The sequence below is a fragment of the Sphaeramia orbicularis genome, chromosome 17, assembly GCF_902148855.1.
Source record: "Sphaeramia orbicularis chromosome 17, fSphaOr1.1, whole genome shotgun sequence".
NCBI lineage: Eukaryota > Metazoa > Chordata > Actinopteri > Kurtiformes > Apogonidae > Sphaeramia > Sphaeramia orbicularis.
The window spans coordinates 52,736,666-52,757,478 of NC_043973.1; the positions used below are offsets into that span (position 1 = coordinate 52,736,666).

At 35.9% G+C, this 20,813-nt stretch overlaps 1 protein-coding gene across 10 annotated transcripts in view; it reads left to right on the forward strand.

The window, feature by feature from the left end:
- Window positions 1–199: 199 nt before the first annotated feature.
- LOC115437922 (WD repeat-containing protein 37) overlaps window positions 200–20,813 on the forward strand; it is a 29,909-nt gene continuing 9,295 nt past the window's right edge. For 2 of the 10 annotated variants that reach the window (XM_030161315.1, XM_030161317.1), the window contains exons 1-7: window positions 200–374; window positions 1,863–2,026; window positions 7,064–7,099; window positions 12,784–12,880; window positions 12,976–13,071; window positions 13,990–14,054; window positions 16,231–16,317. In XM_030161315.1, coding sequence (XP_030017175.1) covers window positions 1,892–2,026; window positions 7,064–7,099; window positions 12,784–12,880; window positions 12,976–13,071; window positions 13,990–14,054; window positions 16,231–16,317 — 516 coding nt within the window. In that variant the 5' untranslated portion in view covers window positions 200–374; window positions 1,863–1,891. Of the gene's footprint in view, window positions 375–1,862; window positions 2,027–6,660; window positions 6,973–7,063; window positions 7,100–12,783; window positions 12,881–12,975; window positions 13,072–13,989; window positions 14,055–16,230; window positions 16,318–20,813 lie in introns of those variants that run through there. The other 8 variants (XM_030161323.1, XM_030161325.1, XM_030161316.1 and 5 more) reach the window with 7 other exon arrangements.

Here is a 20,813-nt window from a genome sequence, read left to right on the forward strand (position 1 = left end):
ATATTGTTTTAATTAATATTCTCATTACATGGGCTTAAAAACAAGTTATTTCTGCATTAAAATGACAACATAGACTGGATGAAACACTAAGGAAGACTCCCTAGTGTCAATGTAATTTGTTAAAGACAGTGTTATGCGCACCCTTTCAGAATAAGTGTCACACATGTCTATTTTCATATCGGGCTCTTATTGTGAAAAACTAAGCTCACCGGAAATGGCTTCGTTATCTTTTCTCATGTAGCGGAGCTCGTCAACTGTCAACACGGATTTTACGCAAAACCAGCGCGCTTTATTCTCACGTTGAAGAAAATGGTGCAGAGGCTGACATTTCGCACCAAACCCCGGAATAAACGCCCGTAACTGTCCACTTTCTGGTGAGTTTAAATGTCATGTTTGGTGAGGTTGTGTTAGCAGTTAGCCTGTTAGCATGACCTGTACCACAACAAGCTAATGGGGAGACCGTTAGCTTGTGTTGTAAGGAGGCTAACCGTGACTAAACCTGCTCCTGTTAACATCCTCAGTTACTGGGAGGGTTTGTCTTGATTTTAGTTTGTATTTTCGTGTGTTTTCCACTTAAACATATGGCAGCACAGAAGAGCATAAACGCCCTTTTCGTCGCCCTCACATCCCTCAGGTCACATCAGTACCAGTCAGTCCGACAGATCAACCAACCAGTCTGGCTGCTTTATTCAGGAGAAACACGGACATGGACTGATGGAACAATTAGTGTCTGTCAGCCACAGATTATGTGCTGGTAGGAAAACAGGTGATTTTATGTCACTATTTTGTTGTCCAGGGATCGAGATCTGGCAGTTCAAGGGCAAATAAAACCCTAGTGGGTTCATTTATAACAGCTGGACTCAGACTCATTGAACCAACCATAACATTTACTGAATATTGACAAACTATAGATTGTAATTGCATAAAAGTCCCATTGTACAATGTGGTAACACTTAATATGGAACAGAGAGTTTATATTTTTGCAACTACTGTGATTAATACTTGTGATGGACAATAAAATGTCCATGATTTTCAACATAGTACCAATAAAATGTACATGATACAGTATAATGATTCAGCTAAATAAAATGTCTATTTTTAATATGCTATGTCCTCTTTGTACTGTGAGTAAGCAACTGAAATAACTAAGACTGTATGAAATTCATATTTGCCAGTAGAACATTAACGTAAAATTTTATGCATTGTCAATGAATCCTTGCTTCATTTACAGATTTGCACATCTAGTTGATTCATTTGGTTATATTAAAACAGTATTAATGTCCAAATAGACATGTTATATGTAATATGCAAAGGGGTCTAATTTTGTAAATGTGATCATTAAAAAATATCTGAATTCTTGCAATCACATTTTGCTTCAGATGGAGTTGAAATGTCTGAATTTATTTCTTTTCCATAGAGGACTATATGGAGTAACAGAACATGATCAGAGGAATAAACTACAATATTATGATAATATGTGTAATAAGTTTCAGACACAGTAGTTCAGAAATTATATCAAATAACTTGCACCATGCAAGTTCCTTAAGATCGCACACAGACAACTCAGAGAATGTTCATATGTGCTTGAAATGGTCTAAAGTTATTGCAGATTTCTCAATTTCTGTCACAGTAGTGGCAGTTTAATTTTAAGATACCCAGTGAGGTGTTTGCTGAGGTTCACAACCTTCTGTTTCACACTTTCACTTTGTCATTTCTCACATTCACACTTGAAAGCTGCCAAGTACAGCCTCAGTCATCTTATGTTGTCGTTGTTGATTCACTGACTCCTCACCTCACCAGATTATTCCAAACAGCATTTGTTCTGTTGACTCTCAGTTCACTGTCTTTCGTCTGAATTTCAGACTTTGGTTGCATCAGACTGACAGGAGGGATGCCGGTGGAGAGTGGGAGCAGCGCTGCCCGTCAGGCCAAGCAGAAGAGGAAGTCCCACAGCCTCTCTATCCGCAGGACCAACAGCACCGAGCAGGAGCGGTCCGGCCTGCAGAGGGACATGCTGGAGGGACAGGTGAGTGCATTTAGACAGTGAAAACCCACTCAAAGGCTTTGTTCAGAATCAGACTGAAGGGGTCAAAGTCATTTTAGTTCATGGGCTACATTCAGTCCAATATGATCTGATGTGGGTGGGACCGGTAAAATAATAACATAATAATATATAAAATACATCAACTCCAAAGTTTTCTTTATATTTTAGGGGAAAAAAGTAAAATTACATTTGAGAATCAGAATACTTTATTAATCCTGGGGGAAATTATTGGGTGTTACAGTCGCTCCAGTAGCTGAAAAGAAATTATCAATACAACCAAAAAAGAAAAAAATATATACATTTTTTAAATATCTATCTATCTATCTATCTATCTATCTATCTATCTATCTATCTATCTATCTATCTATCTATCTATCTATCTATCTATCTAAACACTCTAGTAACACATAAAGTTAGAACAGCAATTTGTAGAATATGCACTAGACAATATATTATCAGTAAGATAATTAAAGAAATATACATAATAAGTAAAAATAAATGTTTACTTTTACAAACTTTCCTTTAAAAAATGTGAATAACATGAACAACCACGAACAAACTGAAATGTTTTTAGAAAAACGTGCAATTTTAACAATATTATGCATCAGTTTATCATTTACACATATACAATGTACAGATCACAGTGGATCTACAAATACACAAAACATTTAGTAATAGGCAGAATATTGGTAAAATTGCACTTCTCTTGAAGACATTTAATTTTTGGTGAAATTAGTTTGTAAATGTTTTCCTGTAATTTACCTTTTTTGTTTTTTTTACACTAACACAAATACAAAAATTTGTAGTTGTCATTATTTATAGGGTATTATGATAGTACTTTTCTGATTTATTCCACTTGAAATTGAATTAGGCTGAATGTGGAACTGAACTAAAATGAGTGTTAAAACCTTCAGTGTAATTTTTGCGTTTCACAAATTCAACCCACGGGCCTGATTGGATTCTTTTGTGGGCTGGTTTTTTGCCCGTGGGCCGTAGGTTTGACACCTGTGACAGACTGGATACTACACACTACAAATGTACTATATACTACATGACAGACTGGATACTGTACACTACATACAGTATGTACTGCATACTACATGACAGACTGGATGCTACACACTACATACTGTATGTATTATTGTAACATGCTGCTTTCTATTGTAGTGTAGAGTGTAGTCTGCTGTGTGTGAAATTTAGCGCAGTGTACAACTTCTAATCTAATCAGCTGATACCTTAAGGAGAAACTGACTGTTTGACTTAACATCTAAGTCAAAGCTAAAAATACATCAGCAAACCTGGAACTTGACATCAAACTAATTTAAGACTAGGTTACAATTCTAGGGATAGGTTTTATTTCTAACCTTTTATTTTCCCCAAATTTAATAATTCCACATGAGAAGTGGAATTATTGATTTTGTGTTACCTTTGTCTGTAAAAAACCCTGTTCATGCCTTTTTCTACTTACAGTTGCAAACTACAAGAGTGAGAGCATTTTATATCTCCTGTAAATCATCATTTGTATGGTAGAATTTGATAGAAAATCAGACCAGAATAGATTTATGTACATGCACTTGTACTGCCAGTTGCTGCTGCCTACATTTCCTGAGTAGTACAAGCATATTTAATGCAACTTAATGGTGAACTCTGACCCAAACTTCAGCAGAGAAGGTGGCATTAATGCACTTTAAATTACACCTGAAATAGTAGTTTGCACCTGCCATTAACCAAAATAAGAAGAAGACTATAATGCATTATGGGATGCATATATCTGGGTATCTCTGGCATGCTTCAGATTCCCAGGTTTGTCACAGACTACGTACTACTTTGTGTAAGAATTTGTTTCCTGTTACAAACATATGTCATGTAAAACACAGCCAAAGGGGTGAAAAGTCAGCTTTTTTTAATCTCCAGTTATTTAAGGCTGACTTTGCAGCTGCTCCACCGGAAGTGTCAAACTGCACTCTGGCCCAGTCTGGCATCATTAGCCCGCCTTTCTGTTGTAGCCGTCAGCTCCTGTAAGCCTAAGCCAATTAGGTTTTAATGCATTCGTTTGGAGGCCACATGATGGTTTATATTGCTGCTGGCTTAGGCCTGCCACAATTACTGCATCATTGGTGTGATGGGAGTTTGTCTCTAACTAAAACAGAAATAACTGCCTCAATTAACTGGATTCTTCCAAGTGGATGAGTTTACGCTGAAATAACACTAATTACTAATGAATATTTACTAAAGACTATAAAACACTACTACATTATATGGACAAAAGTATGTGGACACGTTGAATTCAGGTCTTTCTTTTCTAACTGGGGTCTGGGATACAAAACATGTCATAATATAGTTTTATTTTGGGATAAATATCATTCCATTGGTTAGTTTGGTTTAAATTGTTATGTTTGCTTCTAAAATGCCTCAGAGATGGTTTTTACTTAATTTCTCTCAATATTGATTTTGTTTTGTTTTTCTGATTTATGATTTTAAGTGTTTTACCTCTAAATTTTTAAGATGTTTTTTGTTACTAACTAAATAATAGATAGATAATTGATAATTTCCTACCACAACTAACCATCTACTTTCTTCACATCTCACTGAGGAAGAAAAATCTCCCATTAAACTTGAAGGAAATAATGACGTTTATATCTCAAACCACCATGAACAGGGCATCTTACAGCTGTAGGCATGATGTGTCCCAATATTTATGTCCATATAGTTTATAAACATCAATATTTCCTTAAAGTTTACTGTGAGATTTTTCTTATTCAGTGAGATGTGAAGAAATTAGATGGTTAGTTGTGGTAGAAAATTATTATTTACAGTCAGAGCATGTAAAATATTTTACTAATTTAGAGGAAGAACATTTAAAAATATAGTGTACTTTATTGTCCTCTAATACAAAACATGTAAAAAACACCTAAAATCTTGCAATTTGTAACACTAAGTTCCCATTTAATTATAATTTAAATTTCCCATTTAGTTTATGGAAGTTTAACCTCTGCTTTTTACCCATCCTAGTACATGCACAAGAAGCAGAGGACCAAGCCAGGACTTGGTCAAAGGCACTGACAGGAGAACTAACCTAGCATACATGTTTTTGACAGCTGAAGAAACCTACAACATACAAAGAACATGCAAACACCACACAGAAAGACTTCTCTGAGGCCTCTTTACTGCCCTTTTCGTACTGTTATGACTTCTTACGGTGTAATATTGTACAAATAATACTTCCGCCTTCATCCGTTGGTATCTGGGATAGGCTCCAACGTCCCTGCTACCCTCCTGAGGGTTAATCAGATCAGAAAATGAATGAATGAATGAACAAACGAATGAATAATGCTTCAGAATGTACGACGACTGTAGGTAATCAGCTAAAGTCTGAACACCCATTGGAATTTTTTGCTTCAGTTTTACAGCTTTATTTGCTGCAGAAAAGCTGAGTTGTTAACACATTACTGTATTATTGAAAAAAGTCTTAAAACTGAAAAATATAAAGTACATTTCAGAGTTATAGTATAAAAGACCTTTATGAGAGGATGAGTAATGGCTGTTTATTTCAACTTTGACAACAAGTGTTGTTTTATTTTCTACTCTAGGTTTTATAAACATTTGTACAGACATTGTAGCTATAGTCATTCTGCAAAATTATGTAAAATTTGATTTATTTTATGTAAAGAAAAAAATCTTATGGGAGAACACCTGTGGGCTTAAGTATTCAACAAATTGAGGAATACTCAGGCAGCACCTAAGTCCCTTAAAACCAAGTTATTATATCAGGTGAATAATATCAGAATAAATGTTAAATGTATTCGACCAGTTCATGTGTTGTTATAATGACACGATGCACGATACACACAAACAGTCTGCTTTGTCCGTGATTCCTTTGGTAGTTTACACCAGTGGTGAAATTACACACAATATTTAGGTTAAAGAGAAGCTTTTCACACAGTTAAAATGTCAGTTTTTCTTATTATAACACCGATAATAAAACCTGTTTGAACGAGGCTTATGCTGTCAGCCCCCGAAATCCCCCCAATCCTCTGCTATATGATGAAGCAAATAAACAACACAGTGTTGACGATCAATATGAACCAAATTTGAGCTAGATTGGCCGACTATTTCCTTAATAATGTCCAAAAAAAATGGACAATCGATATGAACTCAATTTGAGCTACGTGGACCTGGTGGTGGCAGAATAATGGTCAGAGAACCCATTTTTCCCCACAAAACTCCACCTAGTGAATGAAAATGACCCCATATGAATTCTGGATGGCAGACAGAACATGGACATTTGGAAGACCATCAATATGAACCACATTTGATCTCAACTGGTCTATTATTGCTTGATTTATGTCCAAAAAACTGGTTTTCAACTAAAGCGCCCCCATTTGGATAACTTATAATACTAATAGAGAAGCTGAGATCCATAGGGTTCTTCCACTAGGGGTCCACTATGTTGGTTATGAAGGGAGACGAAATCCAAACAAATCTGTCCTAGTTATTCGCAAAACACCAAGAAAATCCAGCGGCAGCATTTGGGGTAAAACCATTATATCCCCCAAACTCCATTTCGGGGATATAATTATAGTTTTTCACTCAGCTAAACTCTGAACCAGACTTGAACTAAATTAATCAGAAGTCAGCATCAGTGTTCAATATTGATCTGAATTATTCCTGAGTATGATTCTTATGCAAGCAAGAGAATTAGAGGATTAACCCAGAGTTTCTAATCCAGTCCACTCTCTGCTCGCTTATAACTGAGGCGTTTTGAACATGATGAAATGAAGTTAGGGACCGTACCAGTGCAGTTCCATCTAGTAAAATGAATGTACTAAACGTTCTTGGACGGTAAAGTGTTCTTATCAAAAGTCTTTGTCTTTACCAGAGGAGGCAGCGCAGCCACAATGTGTGATGTACCATTGGACAGAGTTAATGTATCTCATGGACAAATCCAGCAATGTTCAAGCCATTTAATCCTTTCCTTATGACTTAATGTTTTCTCGCTTTGGCCTTTTATGGTGCTAGTCCTCTGATAATCTGGAATCCCTGGTGAGAATGGAGGTAAGTGTCGGCGTAGCGCTGTGTGTGACTCCCTGTATAGTTTGAGTTGAAGTAGCTTTTGTAGTTTAAGCATGATCAGAGCTGGAGGAGCGTTAGTGTGGAGCTTCTGAAAGTAGATAGAGAATAGATCCTTCCCCATTAAATGTTTAGGTATATGTACACTATATGGACAAAAGTATGTGGACACGTTGAATTCAGGTGTTTCTTTTCTAACAGGGGTCTGGGATGCAAAACATTAATGACTAATATCAGAATATAGTTTCATATTGGGATAAATATCATTGCATTGGTTAGTTTGGTTTAAATTATCTTTGCTTTCAAAATGCCTCAGAGATGGTTTTTACTTAATTTCCCTCAACGTTATTTTTTTTTTTTTTTAAATCTATGACTGTGATTTCAAATGTTCTACCTCTAAATTTCTAGAATATTTTTCATGCTTTGACTGTAAATAATAATTTTCTACCACAACTAACCATCTACTTTCTTCATGTCACTGAGGAAGAAAAGTTTCCCTTTAAACTTTAAGGAAATATAGAATAGAATAGATCTTTATTGTCACTGTTACAGGAACAATGAACATCTATTTATTAGCGCTGTTTCTGTTTAGCAGCAAACACTTCATATCACACAAAATGCTGAAGAAAATTGGCAATATACAAAAACTACAAGATAGAATATGAAATGTAGATATTTTACTAAAATACTATTAAATACCACTCAAAATATACAAAAAGCTAATGGTATACTACAGATAAAACAAATATATGCAACATATAAGGATAGGAAATGTAAAATATTGATGTTTATATCCCAAATCCTCATGAACAGGACGTCTAACATCTGTAGAGATGATGTGTCCCAATACTTTTGTCCATATAGTTAATAAACATATTCCCTTAATGTTTAATGGGATGTTTTTCTTGTCCATATAGTGTACCCAGAGATGTCATACAGCCAGCTTGTTTAATTCGACAATTGTAGTAGCCTGTTTTGCTTTTTTTTTTTTTTTTGCTTAAATTTGTGTCACATTGCATTTTGTTTTAAGAAAATAATGAACAAATGTTTCAGAAAGTGGTACAACCTACTGCTACAGCTTGATAAGTCTCACCCACTAATTCTAGAGTTTAGTCTTTGTTCTAGTTGTTTGAAGCCATAGAAGTCTTAATTCTTACTCATCAAACATAGACATTTTTCCTTGTCGTGTATGTTATTCGCTTTTCCATTGGACATATGCACAAAACTTTACTGATGTTTACTAAATGTCAAAAAAACAGAAGTGCATGATGTTGGTTTTTCCATTGAATCACAAATGCGATGATTTGTTTATTTATTATCGCGAGATGACACGAGAAGTCATTCCATAAACAACTAACATAAATATTGGGTTGGTTTACAGATATATTCATTATTATTATATATTACCCCTCTACCTCGTACTAAATTAAAAAATGATTGGGTTTCCTGGTGTGTCCACACATACCATGCCATGTTTGTTTTAAAACTCTTCTTCTTCGCTTGTTGTAACGTCTGTCAACATCCGTTTTTATTCAGGTGACTCTAGTTGTGGAAAAAGGTCTTTCCATTGCAGTTTTGTGTGATATATTTATTGCACTATGACCGAAAAACCACCTCTTGTCAGCGTAAAAACTTTAAATCGAAAAACAAGAGTTTTGGCGAAATTGTCATTTTTCCATTAGGTGAATTTATATGTGCAAGTTTTATTTGTGCAATTTGAGGGTCAATGGAAAAGCGACTGTTGATAGTTGACCACTTCCCTAGATCTGGGTTCTCTTTCTGATGTTTCTGTGTGACCAGCTCTTCAGATGTTATTAGTACAACCTTAATAGTGTATGTTTAAAGTGACCCATTGCATAAAACTGTCTATCCTTTCCAGTAGTTCATTCCAAAACTTTAAATTATTCTCACAGCCTATATACCACAAACAAGGGCATTCATTTTACAGATGAAAATGGATTTTTACTCTCAGAATTGAACCGTATTTTGCCGTCATGTTTGTTTCCATAGTGTGGAGCTGATGGATATGTGACAGAATAAATAGAATAGAATAGAACAGAACAGAACAGAATAAGCTTTATTGTCATTGCAAAATATCATTGTACATAGGGCTGCATGATTTTGGCAAAAAAAAAAATCCCGATTTTTTCCTCTAAAAACTCGATTTTCGATTTTGATTTCGATTTTTGGGTAAAACTACAAAAGACAACAGAAGTCAGCATGTCGTTTTCGTGAGCAGCCCACAATGCAAGGCACTGCTCTGACCTCAAATCTGTGATGGTATCACGTGATGAAACCACAGAAGTTTATTTTTTCTTAATTAAATCTTTATTGAATTAAGTAGAGTATACAAACAATGTATACAACAAGAAAATAACATAAGTTTGCCAGGGGGAATACACTATAATACAATGTCCAAATCAGAGCAAATACTGATTGTTTTTACACCTTTTTTATATCTGCCTTTTTGTTTTCAGATTTATTTAACACCTTTAAAAAAAGTTCAACATCTTTCAAAAAATAAATAATATTTGTTTTTGTGTTCCAGAACTTACATTTGTGAATGAAAAATTTAGCAAGTAAGAGGACTAATTTATTTATTTATTTATTTATTTGTTTATTCTGGGTATCTGGGCCCACAGAAGTGATACCAGTGTAAGTCAGTGACAGGCATCAGTCGTGCGTGCGTGGACCACGTTAATATGAGTGATCCACATGCGGTTCTATTTAAACTGGGCGATCTGTGCGTGGAACAGACCGACCCAGGACACACTGGAGGGATTCTATGTGTGGAGCTGGTGGATGTGTGTGGGCACAGGGCTGTCTGGGCTCCTCTGCTGAGGCTGATGACCCCGAGACCCGGACCCGGATCGGAAGAAGACAGTACGGTACGGATCTGGGACAACGGAAGATGAGTGATCCGCATGCAGTTATATTTCAGTTGCGGGATCCGTGCGTGAAGCCACACCTTACATTGCTATAAGTACTGCGGGCTCATGAACACATTTAAAGTCCAGTCATTACACGGACTTCTGTGACAGACCGCTGTCACTGATAGGAGGAGGAGCCTACGGGAGCCCGCAAGCGCGCGGCCCGCAGGCACGAGAGAGATGAAATCGATTTTATGATTTCCCTTTTTTAAAAATCGTCCTAATTAAAAAATCCGATTTCGATTTAAAATCGATTAATCGTGCAGCCCTAATTGTACAGTGTAATGAAATTTGTTTTTATGTTCTGTAAAGTATTCACAGTAAAATATACATATAAATTATAAAAACAGTCAAGAATAAAAATGGAAATATAAAAAAAACTGTCAAGTAAAAAGAGACACACACACACAAAATTAGGTCCAACATCAATAAAATGTGCAGGATGTACAGCTGATACTAACTATAATGTCAAGTCTTTTTAATCCATGAAGACCCAGTGCTATTTTTTATCTATTTTTGTGGCAGTTCCCAAATGGTTTTATTGTCTATTTTGAACTTTTGTTAAGTGATGTATCACCATTTATTCTAATATTATGCTCAGTATTTTGCATTCTTCAGTGAAAAATTTGGTATTTTCCTAGATTTAATTCACTGATTATGCAGATGTTCATAAGAGCTCAAATTAAAGTTAAGGGTTATTATACCAAAAACACAGAAAACGGAAGAAAATGTGACTTTTGACACATGAACTGAACATAAACCCAGTGTGTCCATCCACTGTCATTGATCCAGCTCCATGGGTTTTACTGGTGAATCAATATTGTAGAAGATGACAGTGTTTCCACGGTAACTACGGAGCCTCTGAACGTCCAAATGGGTTGTATCTGATGACCATGAAAAGATGAATTACTGCATTTTACACCAATTACTTACATGGATTGATAGGATTAGTGGATCAACAGCTATTTAACTTTTTACATCAGTAGGTGATTTCGGTCTTTAGTGGATGTTTGGGTCTTCATGGGTTAAGTAAAGTGAGTAGTGCAATGTAATTATCTCAGTCACTTTGGGATATTTGTGTTACAAATGAAAATATAACATCCATTATAGAACTGTTTATTGACAGTACAGATACATTTTTCACACTGGTATTATGTCTTTTCTGATAGTATTCTACAGGACTTCATTTTGATGGCCTAATGAAACCAAACAAGCTTTTCTGTCAAACTGTGTTTCTCTGACCTTGATTTCTTCACTGAATGTGTTTTACATGCAGTGGCAGTGACAGTGTTTGCGGGGGCTTTAATGCCTATGCCATTATGTACATTCCCCCTGCGCTGAAGCTTTTCCACTCAGCCGCTGGTCGTTTTTCTGTGCAGTCATCCCCATGTGTGCCCTGTGGTGCAAATATTTCTCCTGCCAACAACACCGGCCTCTGAATACTAACAGCACACTTCACTGGTTTCTTTGGAAAATGTAGCTGCAAGCAGGAGGCACAAAGACGCCTCTGCACACGGAGTGGGTTCATCAGGGCCGGACAAAGCTTTGTGAGCATATGGGTCTGCTCCTGTTCAACCAACTCTGATGCAGCAAGACTGGCAAAATGTGGAACTGCTGAAGCAATGTGAAATATTTATGCCACTGCTTTAACTTGTAATAAAAATCTTCCATCTCTCTCTCACCAACTGCGCTCTGCTGCTCTCTGCTCCGCTCACCTCCACCGCTCCCTCTCAGCTAATGCAGACCTCCACCCTAATGTGTTATAGACCCATAGAAAGAACCCAGTCTTAGCTAAAAGATGCTGAATTTTGTCAAAAGCGCAAGTGGTTCTGGAGTTATGGTAATATGATGTAAAATGCAAAATGTGTTGCTGGACACACACATGGCCTTAACCCTTGTGTGGTGTTCAGATTTTTGTTATTCAACCAGTGTTCATAGGTGTAGTGGACCCGCTGCATTTGTGGGTTATTACTTCAACATAATCAAACAGTTTTTATGGTAAAATACTCAACAGATGTTTATTTCATCCCAATTACAAGCAACATAAAATGCATATATGTTTAATATTTGCCTTTTGCCTTTGCTAGATCACATTTATGAATTAAAAGTGCTATTCATTTTTAGTTTAGTTTTTTTTTTTTATTAAATGTAATATAATTAACATATGAGAGGAAAAAATTCATTAAAAAATTGCTCATCATTTGTCTTTTAATAAAAAATGAAAACAGGTCCCACAGACTCAAACACCATGCAAGGGTTAAAAGGGTTAATAATAGACTAGAAAAGCTCTCAGAGAGCGCAGACCTCCACCAAGGCAGATCAGCCCCCCGACATCCCCCACCCGATCACCACCAAAATTTAATCATTCGTTCCTTGTGCCAGTATCAACATTTCCTGAAATTTTCATCAAAATCCTTCCAAAACTTTTTGAGTTATCTTGCTAACAGACAGACAAACAAACAGACAAACAAACCCTGATGAAAATATCACCTCTGCCGTTCCTTGGCGGAGGTAATAGTCGTCTTAAACTCCCTGACAAACAGTTTGTACATATGAAGCACACTCCACTCCAGTTGTTCTGTGTGTCTGTAGAAATGGAGTATGTGAGCCTCAGCCTAGTCCACAGTGACCCAGATGTAAACCAGGTTTCTGTAGTGGATCGTAATCCCCACGCCCTTCCAAACGTCTCCTTCTTCATGTTTCCAGTTTGTTTAACGGCCTGTGGTTCTCCTCCTGCAGGACTCCAAACTGCCTCTGTCTCTGAGGAGCAATCTGCTGGACCTGTTCAGTCAGATCGAGAGGGAGTTCGAGAACCTTTACATAGAAAACCTGGAACGTAAGTCACCACAAAAAACCACACACAGATACAGGACTTTCCATTTCCATGCACAGGCAGGTGTGTTTTTAATGTGGTGTCTGTTTGACTCTTAGTACGCAGAGAGATAGAAACGCTGAATGATCGTTTGACAGCAGAAGGGCAGACGTTCGAAGGTGCAGATTTAGCCAAAGGGGCGCTCAAAACAAAAGGTGAGTCATACTGCAGTCACACTGATACAGCCCATTTATTTATTTATTTATTTATTTATAGATCCTTCAGCTGTCATGTTTTATACTCATGCCCAAAGCACTAATCTGATACTAATTATTTTTATTCTGCAAACATGAACAAACGCATGGTGTGTATAAATAGAATAATTCTTTGTCATTAGTCATGTGGTCTGCCAGGGGCGAGGTCAGCATGACCAAATAAAGGCTGATGCACAAATGAACTCCTGCTGCTTCTCACATAATGTATATTTCTGCAGCTGTTATTTAAACCTGTAGCCATGCAGCCGTCTTTGTGCTTTTTCTGTTGTCATCCAATTTCAGTCACTGTGGGTTTATAGAAGAAGAATCTTTACTATTGATCAGTGTATAACGGATATACTGATAAATATATGATATGTAGAAATAGACAGACAGACATAGCAGGAATGTGACATTTAACGTTAGCTGGATGTAAACGTTGTTCAGACAGGTTCAACACAATAAATATGAGGCCCATTTGACTGTTAGTTTGTGTATATAGCATATTTTTTTGTGTATTTTAGATCAGTTAAGTGTATTTTAGCATATTTTTGTTGATTTTAATGCATTTTTTTTATGATTTTAGTGTACTTTTTGTGCATGCTGGTTGTTGGACTGTTATTTATGTGAATGGAAGGTCTGAAATTTGACCAAAGACAACCAGAGAAATGTCTGAAAAAATCATAAATTCAGATTCATCCAACCTGCAGATATACTGAGAATAAGCTGTCAGGTTACACAAAGCCCTGGTGTTTGTATCAGACCAATAATGCATCCTGAACAAGTGTTTTTTTGTATGATTCCCCAAACATAAAGCTAATTTTGTCCTCTTCATATGTTATTAAAACATGATCTGATTTCTCTGACTTTGTTTCACAGCAAGTCATAGCACAAGCCAGCTGTCACAGAAACTGAAGACGACCTACAAGGCTTCAACAAGCAAGGTAACGATCATTCGTCTGTTCAGAATCTACCGTTACTGTGCAATGCTTCAGAAATGTAAAAGTGATTTACACAATATGGACAAAAGTATGCGGACACATTGAATTCAGGCGTTTCTTCTCAAACGGGTCTGGGCTGTAAAACAATAATGACGACTAATAATATAGTATAGTAATATATCATAATATAGTTGGTAAATATCATTGTATTGCATTGGTTAGTTTTGTTTAAATTGTTAACTTTGCATCCAAAATGCCTCAGAGATGGTTTTTACTTAATTTATCTTAAGGAAACATTTATATTTATAAACTATATGGACAAAAATATTGGGACACATCATGTCTACTACTGTTAGATGTCCTGTTCATGAGGATTTGAGTTTATGTATCCTTATATGTTGTATATATTTGTTCTGTCTATAGCACAGGTGTCAAACTCCGGTCCTCGAGGGCCGGTATCCTGCATGTTTTAGATGTTTCCCTCTTCCAGCCCACCTGACGGTCGTTATCAGGCTTCTGCAGAGTTGGATGTTAGGCTTATCATTTGAATCAGGTGTGTTGGAAGAGGGAAACATCTAAAACATGCAGGATACCGGCCCTTGAGGATCTCAGTTTGACACCCCTGGTCTATAGTATAGAGTTAGCTTTTTGTATATTTTAGTAGTATTTAGTTGTATTTTAGAAGTATATGTACATTTTATATTTTATCTTGTAGTTTTTGTGTATTGCCAATATTTTTCTGTATTTTGTGTGATATTTTTATACAGTCTTTTTGCACTTTATGTTTTTGCTGCTAAACAGAACAGAGCTGCTAAATGGATTTTTATTAGTGGCTTTTCCTTTGGACATATGTGCAAAACTTTATAGATATTTACTAAATGTTGAAGAAACAAGTGCGTAATGTCAGTTTTTCCATGAAATCACAAATGCAATGATTTGTTTGTTTATTATCGTGAGATGACATAAGAAGTCATTCCGTAAACATGACATCAAATGTAAATATTGTATTGATTTACAGGTATATTCATTATTATTATTATATATGACCCCTCTATCTCGTACTAAATTAAAAAAGGATCCTGTTGTGTCAACAGATACCACGCCATGTTTGTTTTAAAACTCTTCTTCTTTGCTTGTTGTAATGTCCGTCAACATCCATTTCTTTTATTCACACGACTCTAGTTTCAGAAGAAGGTCTTTCCATTGCAGTTTTGCATGATATACCAATTGTGCTATGGCCGGAAAACCACTTCTTGCCAGTGCAAAAAACTTTTAATCGAAAAACAAGAGTTTGGGTGAAATTGTCGTTTTTCCATTCCATTCCAATTTTTATGTGCAAGCTATATTCACACAATTTGAGGGTCAATGGAAAAGCAATTATTGTTCCCGTAACAGTGACAGTAATGATCTACTCTGTTCTATATTTCCTTAAAGATTAATGGGAGAAAGTAGATGGTGGTAGAAAGTTATCATCAGGGTTCCTACGGGGGTCTTAAAAGTCTTGAATTTACAGATCTGCATTTAATACCTTAAAACGTCTTTAAAGGGTATTAAATTTGATCCGGTAGGTTTTAAATTATGTTGCCATAAACCTGTTTGCTGTATTGTATTTAAATGTGTTTGTTAAATGTCTGACCTACAAATAAAGTAACATTAGCCTACTCAGTTCCACCTGTCCCAACCCGACAATTTATTTTGAAATTAGGAACCAAGTATTGTGAACTTTGCCCCCGATGAGAAATGACTCAAGACGTTGGAGTAAATAAATACATTTTCCTAAATTTTAGGAGTCCTGAATATTTGCCAGTATGGCCATGGAATAGGCTGTGAAATCTGTATTAAATTTTGTTCTAAGTAGCCTAAAAAGGTCTTAAAAAGGTGTTAAACTAACTTGTAGAAACCTGTAGAAACCCTGTATTATTTCCAGTGAGAGCACAAAAAATACTTTAGGAATTTAGAGGTAGAACATTTAAAATCATGGTCATTAATAAAAAACAAAATCAGAGAGAGAAATTAGAAACACCTGAATTCACCGTGTCCCAATACTTTTGTCCATATCGTGTCTTTGTAAATGTCCATTTGTCAAGTGTCCTTTTGTCTTGTATGAGGGAGATGCATTGGTGAGGTCAGTGTCTGCAGTGCTTCACCTTTTCAATGTTTTTCACTTTTTTGCTCTCAGCCGCGGTCTAATTCTTGCACCGCCAGAGTAGGGGGATCCCGCAACTTCAGCGTAACCAATTGGGAGTTGTGGGGTGGAGACTCATGGGTAACTTACTGATTTCTCCCCCTTGTGTGCCAATATGCATGAACAGCCCAGCCAGGGGGTGGACACTCCCTCCCCACGAGACTTGGTCATTCAAATGTAGGAGTTTGAGCTTTTCTCTCTGTTTCTGTGTGAGATAAAACTCTGGTTTGTTATCTCACTAACAGCCCCTTTCAGTTGCACCTCCTTGGTTTTGATTTAGCTTTCACATACTGGTACACTGTGGAGACATCTTTAACATGAAGCCGTTGTCACTTCCAAATGCTTTTTGTACCTTGGTTGACAAAATACTCAAGGTGGAGAGGCATTTAGGCTGCTTCAGGTCCAGATTAGGTCGGTATCGCAGAGTGTGTAGTCTGTTGAGAAGTGTTTGTCCATATCCATTTGCATTTTTGAAGTTTTTTACAAACATCAGACTCAGCTTCGTTGTCATGCAATCATTAGACATGATCAGAATTAAACACAGTTACCCAGGTCTCAGTGTGTACAGCATGAATAATAACAACAACAATAATAATAATAATGATGAAAATAATGATAATAACAGTAATAATAACAGCAATAATAATAATAATAGTAGTGATAATACTATGACGACTACTACTAATAATAATATTAGTAATGATAATAATAGTAATAATAATAATATATTCGATTTTTTAAAAACATTTTGTTTATTGGTTTTTTTTTTTTCATATATGAAAACAAAGAACATAGCTCAATTGTTTGATCCAAAAGTCAAACAAATAGACAAACAAAAGGGTCCATTCCATGGGATGGATTTGTAAAATGCAAAAAACAAAAACAGTGAGACATTAAGAGTTGAGGAAGTCAAACTCATTCTAGTTCAGTTTCCATATTCAGCCCAATATGATCTGAAGTGGACTGGACCAGTAAAATAATATTACATCTTGTAATCAATGTACGGAAGAGGATTAGGGCCAATGGAAAAAAAAAATTAAGGTCCAATATATATTTCTTTTATTTTTATTCTAAGAAAAAAAAAGTCTGAATTTTGACTTTTTTCTCATAATAATAATAAAAAAAATATATTGGACCTTAATTTAAATTTTTTTTTTTTTTTCCAGTGATCCTTATCCTCTTCCATATTAATGTCGCCTCTAAACTCCCTGCACTAGATATTTTGCTTTGACTTGTCTCTTTGGGATATTTAGCCATAGAATGAAATATTCATCAAGAGAGGCGCTTAGGATAGAAACACATAAATAGATACAGGTTCAGTTACTTCTATCACGTGGAAAATAATCTTTACAGTTTGCTTGACTTCTTTTTACAAATCCCCATGTGAAAACTCACCCTGTGTATTAGTATTCATAGGTTGTAAAAGTGGATGTGTCTCGGACAGACTGCACACTGGAGCTCCAGGCTGTAGAGCTTTAACCGTGGAGCGCTTTAGAACACACTCCTCCACCAGTTGACGCTTATTCTGCTTTGAGTTTCCTGAAACCTTTTAGTCGCTGCAGCTTCATCATTTGATCAAACCTGTCACATCAGCATCACATTTGAACAGCTTCATCTTTATTCTAAGTTCAGCGAAACGCCAGCTAATCGACACGTCACTATGAATGTACAGCAGGGGTGTCAAACATGCGGCCTGCAGGCCAAAACCGGCCCGCCAAAGGTTCCAATCAGGCCCTTCAGTACAAAAAGTACACTGAAGATATTAACGGTTAAAGGTGGTTTTACTTCAGGTTCCACATACAGACCAGTATGATCTACAGTAAAATAACAGCGTAATAACCTATAAATATTGACAACTCTAAAGTTTTTTTAGTGCAATAAAACCCCCGTTAAATTATAAAAAATATTTACATTTACAAACTATCATTCAACAATAAAATGTGAATAACTTGAACAAATATGAACAACCGGAAATGTCTAAAGAAAATTGCAATTTTAACAATATTCTGCCTGTTACTAAATGTTTTGTGCCTTTGTAGATCCAATCTGTAAATCACATCTGAGACATACTTTTGTTAAAATTTCACTTATGTTTATTAGTAAATGTCTTTTTTTTTTTTTTGGATAGTTTGTAAATGTAAATATTTTCATAACTTAATGTTATTTTTTTTGCACGAAAAGAAAGAAAAAATTTGGAGTTGTCATTATTTATTTATGTGATTATTTTACTAGTCCAGGTTAGTTGAGATCAAACTGGGCTGAATGTGGAACCTGAAAGAAAATGACACCCCTGATGTACAGTTTATGAGACAGTTTTACGGGAAAATGGTTTTATTTAAACCATAAACCACAGAAACCAAAGCTGACATTTTCTTTAGCACAGATTAAAACAATAGCTTTAGTACGTAATATTTTTCAGCCTCTAGAGCAGTAGGCGCTTTCAGACCAAACCATTCTGGGAGCCCAACGACTTCATACCTTCAAGCACTTGTCTTTACCATTTCCATCAGTTGATTTACCAATGCCACTTATTTGTCCATAATTTTCACTTTGTTTTTTTTTTGTTTTTTTCATCTTTTATTGTATTTTCTGTTTCAGTTTCATAATTTTCTCTTATCATTATTCCACTTTAAGGGAGCAGCAGTTAGGGAACAACACCTCTTAGCTTTGATGAGTGAAAATCACTGTTTTTCAGTCAACTTCCCGTTTTAATTTCAGTTTCACACATTGAAAGAGGAACTAAAAACACCATTAAAAAGAAGTTTAAAGAGCCACAATTGTCCTAATTTCTGACAATAACAAACACTAGGATGGTTTTTACCATTATCCATATGAATGTTTTCTTTCTGGTATTCAATAAGATGATTAAAATGGAGTATTTTGGCTTCAGTCAATGACCTCTATCTGTAGTCACCTACTTTGAGGTCTGGTCGGTCACACCAACTAAGAGCCCATCAGCCCTGAAATCAGAAAAATACATTTATTTACTCTAGAATCCCTCAAGTTCAGTGTAAAACTAATTAATATTATTGAATTATACTGTCTTCGTTTGATTTGACAGTCATCTTAGATGCAAGTTATTTCTTGAGTTCAATACCAAGATTTTTAGGTTTTACCACATATTGGTACCAGGTATTCATCATTAGTCGTCTTGATTTTTATCAATTATTTATTTATTTTTCTATCGAGATCATGAGTTATTGTGAAGGCGTTGTGTCGTCTTCATAAGCAGTTTCTTCAAACATGTCTGATTAAACTATTGGTTGGAATTCATTTCAAATTTTATATGTATCTTCCTTGGGATGTCTACAAAATTTGTTCACAGTTTTGAGAAATTTAAATTTTTTAATTTTTGACTTTTTTTTTTGAAATAGTACAAATTTGCCTTTACTTCAATGGTCCATATTTTGATGGTTTATAACATGGAAATGGTTACAGATATCAGTATAGTAACTGTTGAGCACTGATAGGAAGTCATATATGGACTTTCATTTGGGTCCATGACCTTTGACCTTGAGTGACCTTAAAGGGTCAAACTCAAAGTCAAAAATGTCTACATTTCAACAATTTTCTTCTTTTAAACTACTGGTCAGATTAATTTCAAATTTCATATGTATCGTCCCTGGAACAGTGTCTACAAAGTTTGCTCACAGTTTTGAGACATTTAGATATTTATTTATTTATTTATATATCTATTTATTTATTTATATGCATTTTTGAAATATTAAAAATTTTCCTTTCCCTATAATGGTCCAAATTTTGATGGTTTATAACATGTAAATGGTTCCAGATATCAATCTAGTTCCTATTGATCACTGATAGAAGCCATATATGGACTTGGATTGAATGAGTTCAGTTTTCCTCCAGTGAAAGTCCCGCCCACTTCTATAGTTAGATTGATCTGCATCCAGACCACAGGACTGGAACATAGAGACAGAACCTGACAACCTCACACATTCAACTGGGGAATGATTCAGATAGAACATGATGCTGACATACATGGACATTGGTTATGTTATTAATAATTGGTATTAGTTCTGAAAAAAATATCCCTAAGAAATGTTATGCCGCGTTTCCACTACATGGAACCAGCTCGACTCGAGTGGGCTCGGCTTGTCTCAGTATTCCTGAAGACCGTTTCCATTACAAGATACTACCCACTTTACAGTACCTGGATGCGCCGCGTTACGTCCGTGTCGTCTGTTCAGAGACTTGCTGATAAACTCGCTCGTTGCATGTTGTCTTGTCTGAATTTTTACGTTGGCCACCTAAGACTGAATCTCCTCGACCGACCATGGTGTAGTTTTGGGCTGTTATCATGTGGATTAATTTACCGCTATATTTACTGTCCACTTCCGCATCTGTTTTTTGTAAAACGGCGGGTCACAGAGACAACTCTCTGACCAATCAGTGGTCTGCAGTGTTTACACGTCACGTTTTAGTATCTGGTCTCCAGTCTTGGAACCTCGACGGAGGTGATACCAATAAAGTAGTACCGGGTACCAGATTCCAGGTCCTTTTTCGTAATGGAAACACAAAAAAGGCTGAGCCGAGTCGAGTCGAGTCGAGCTGATACC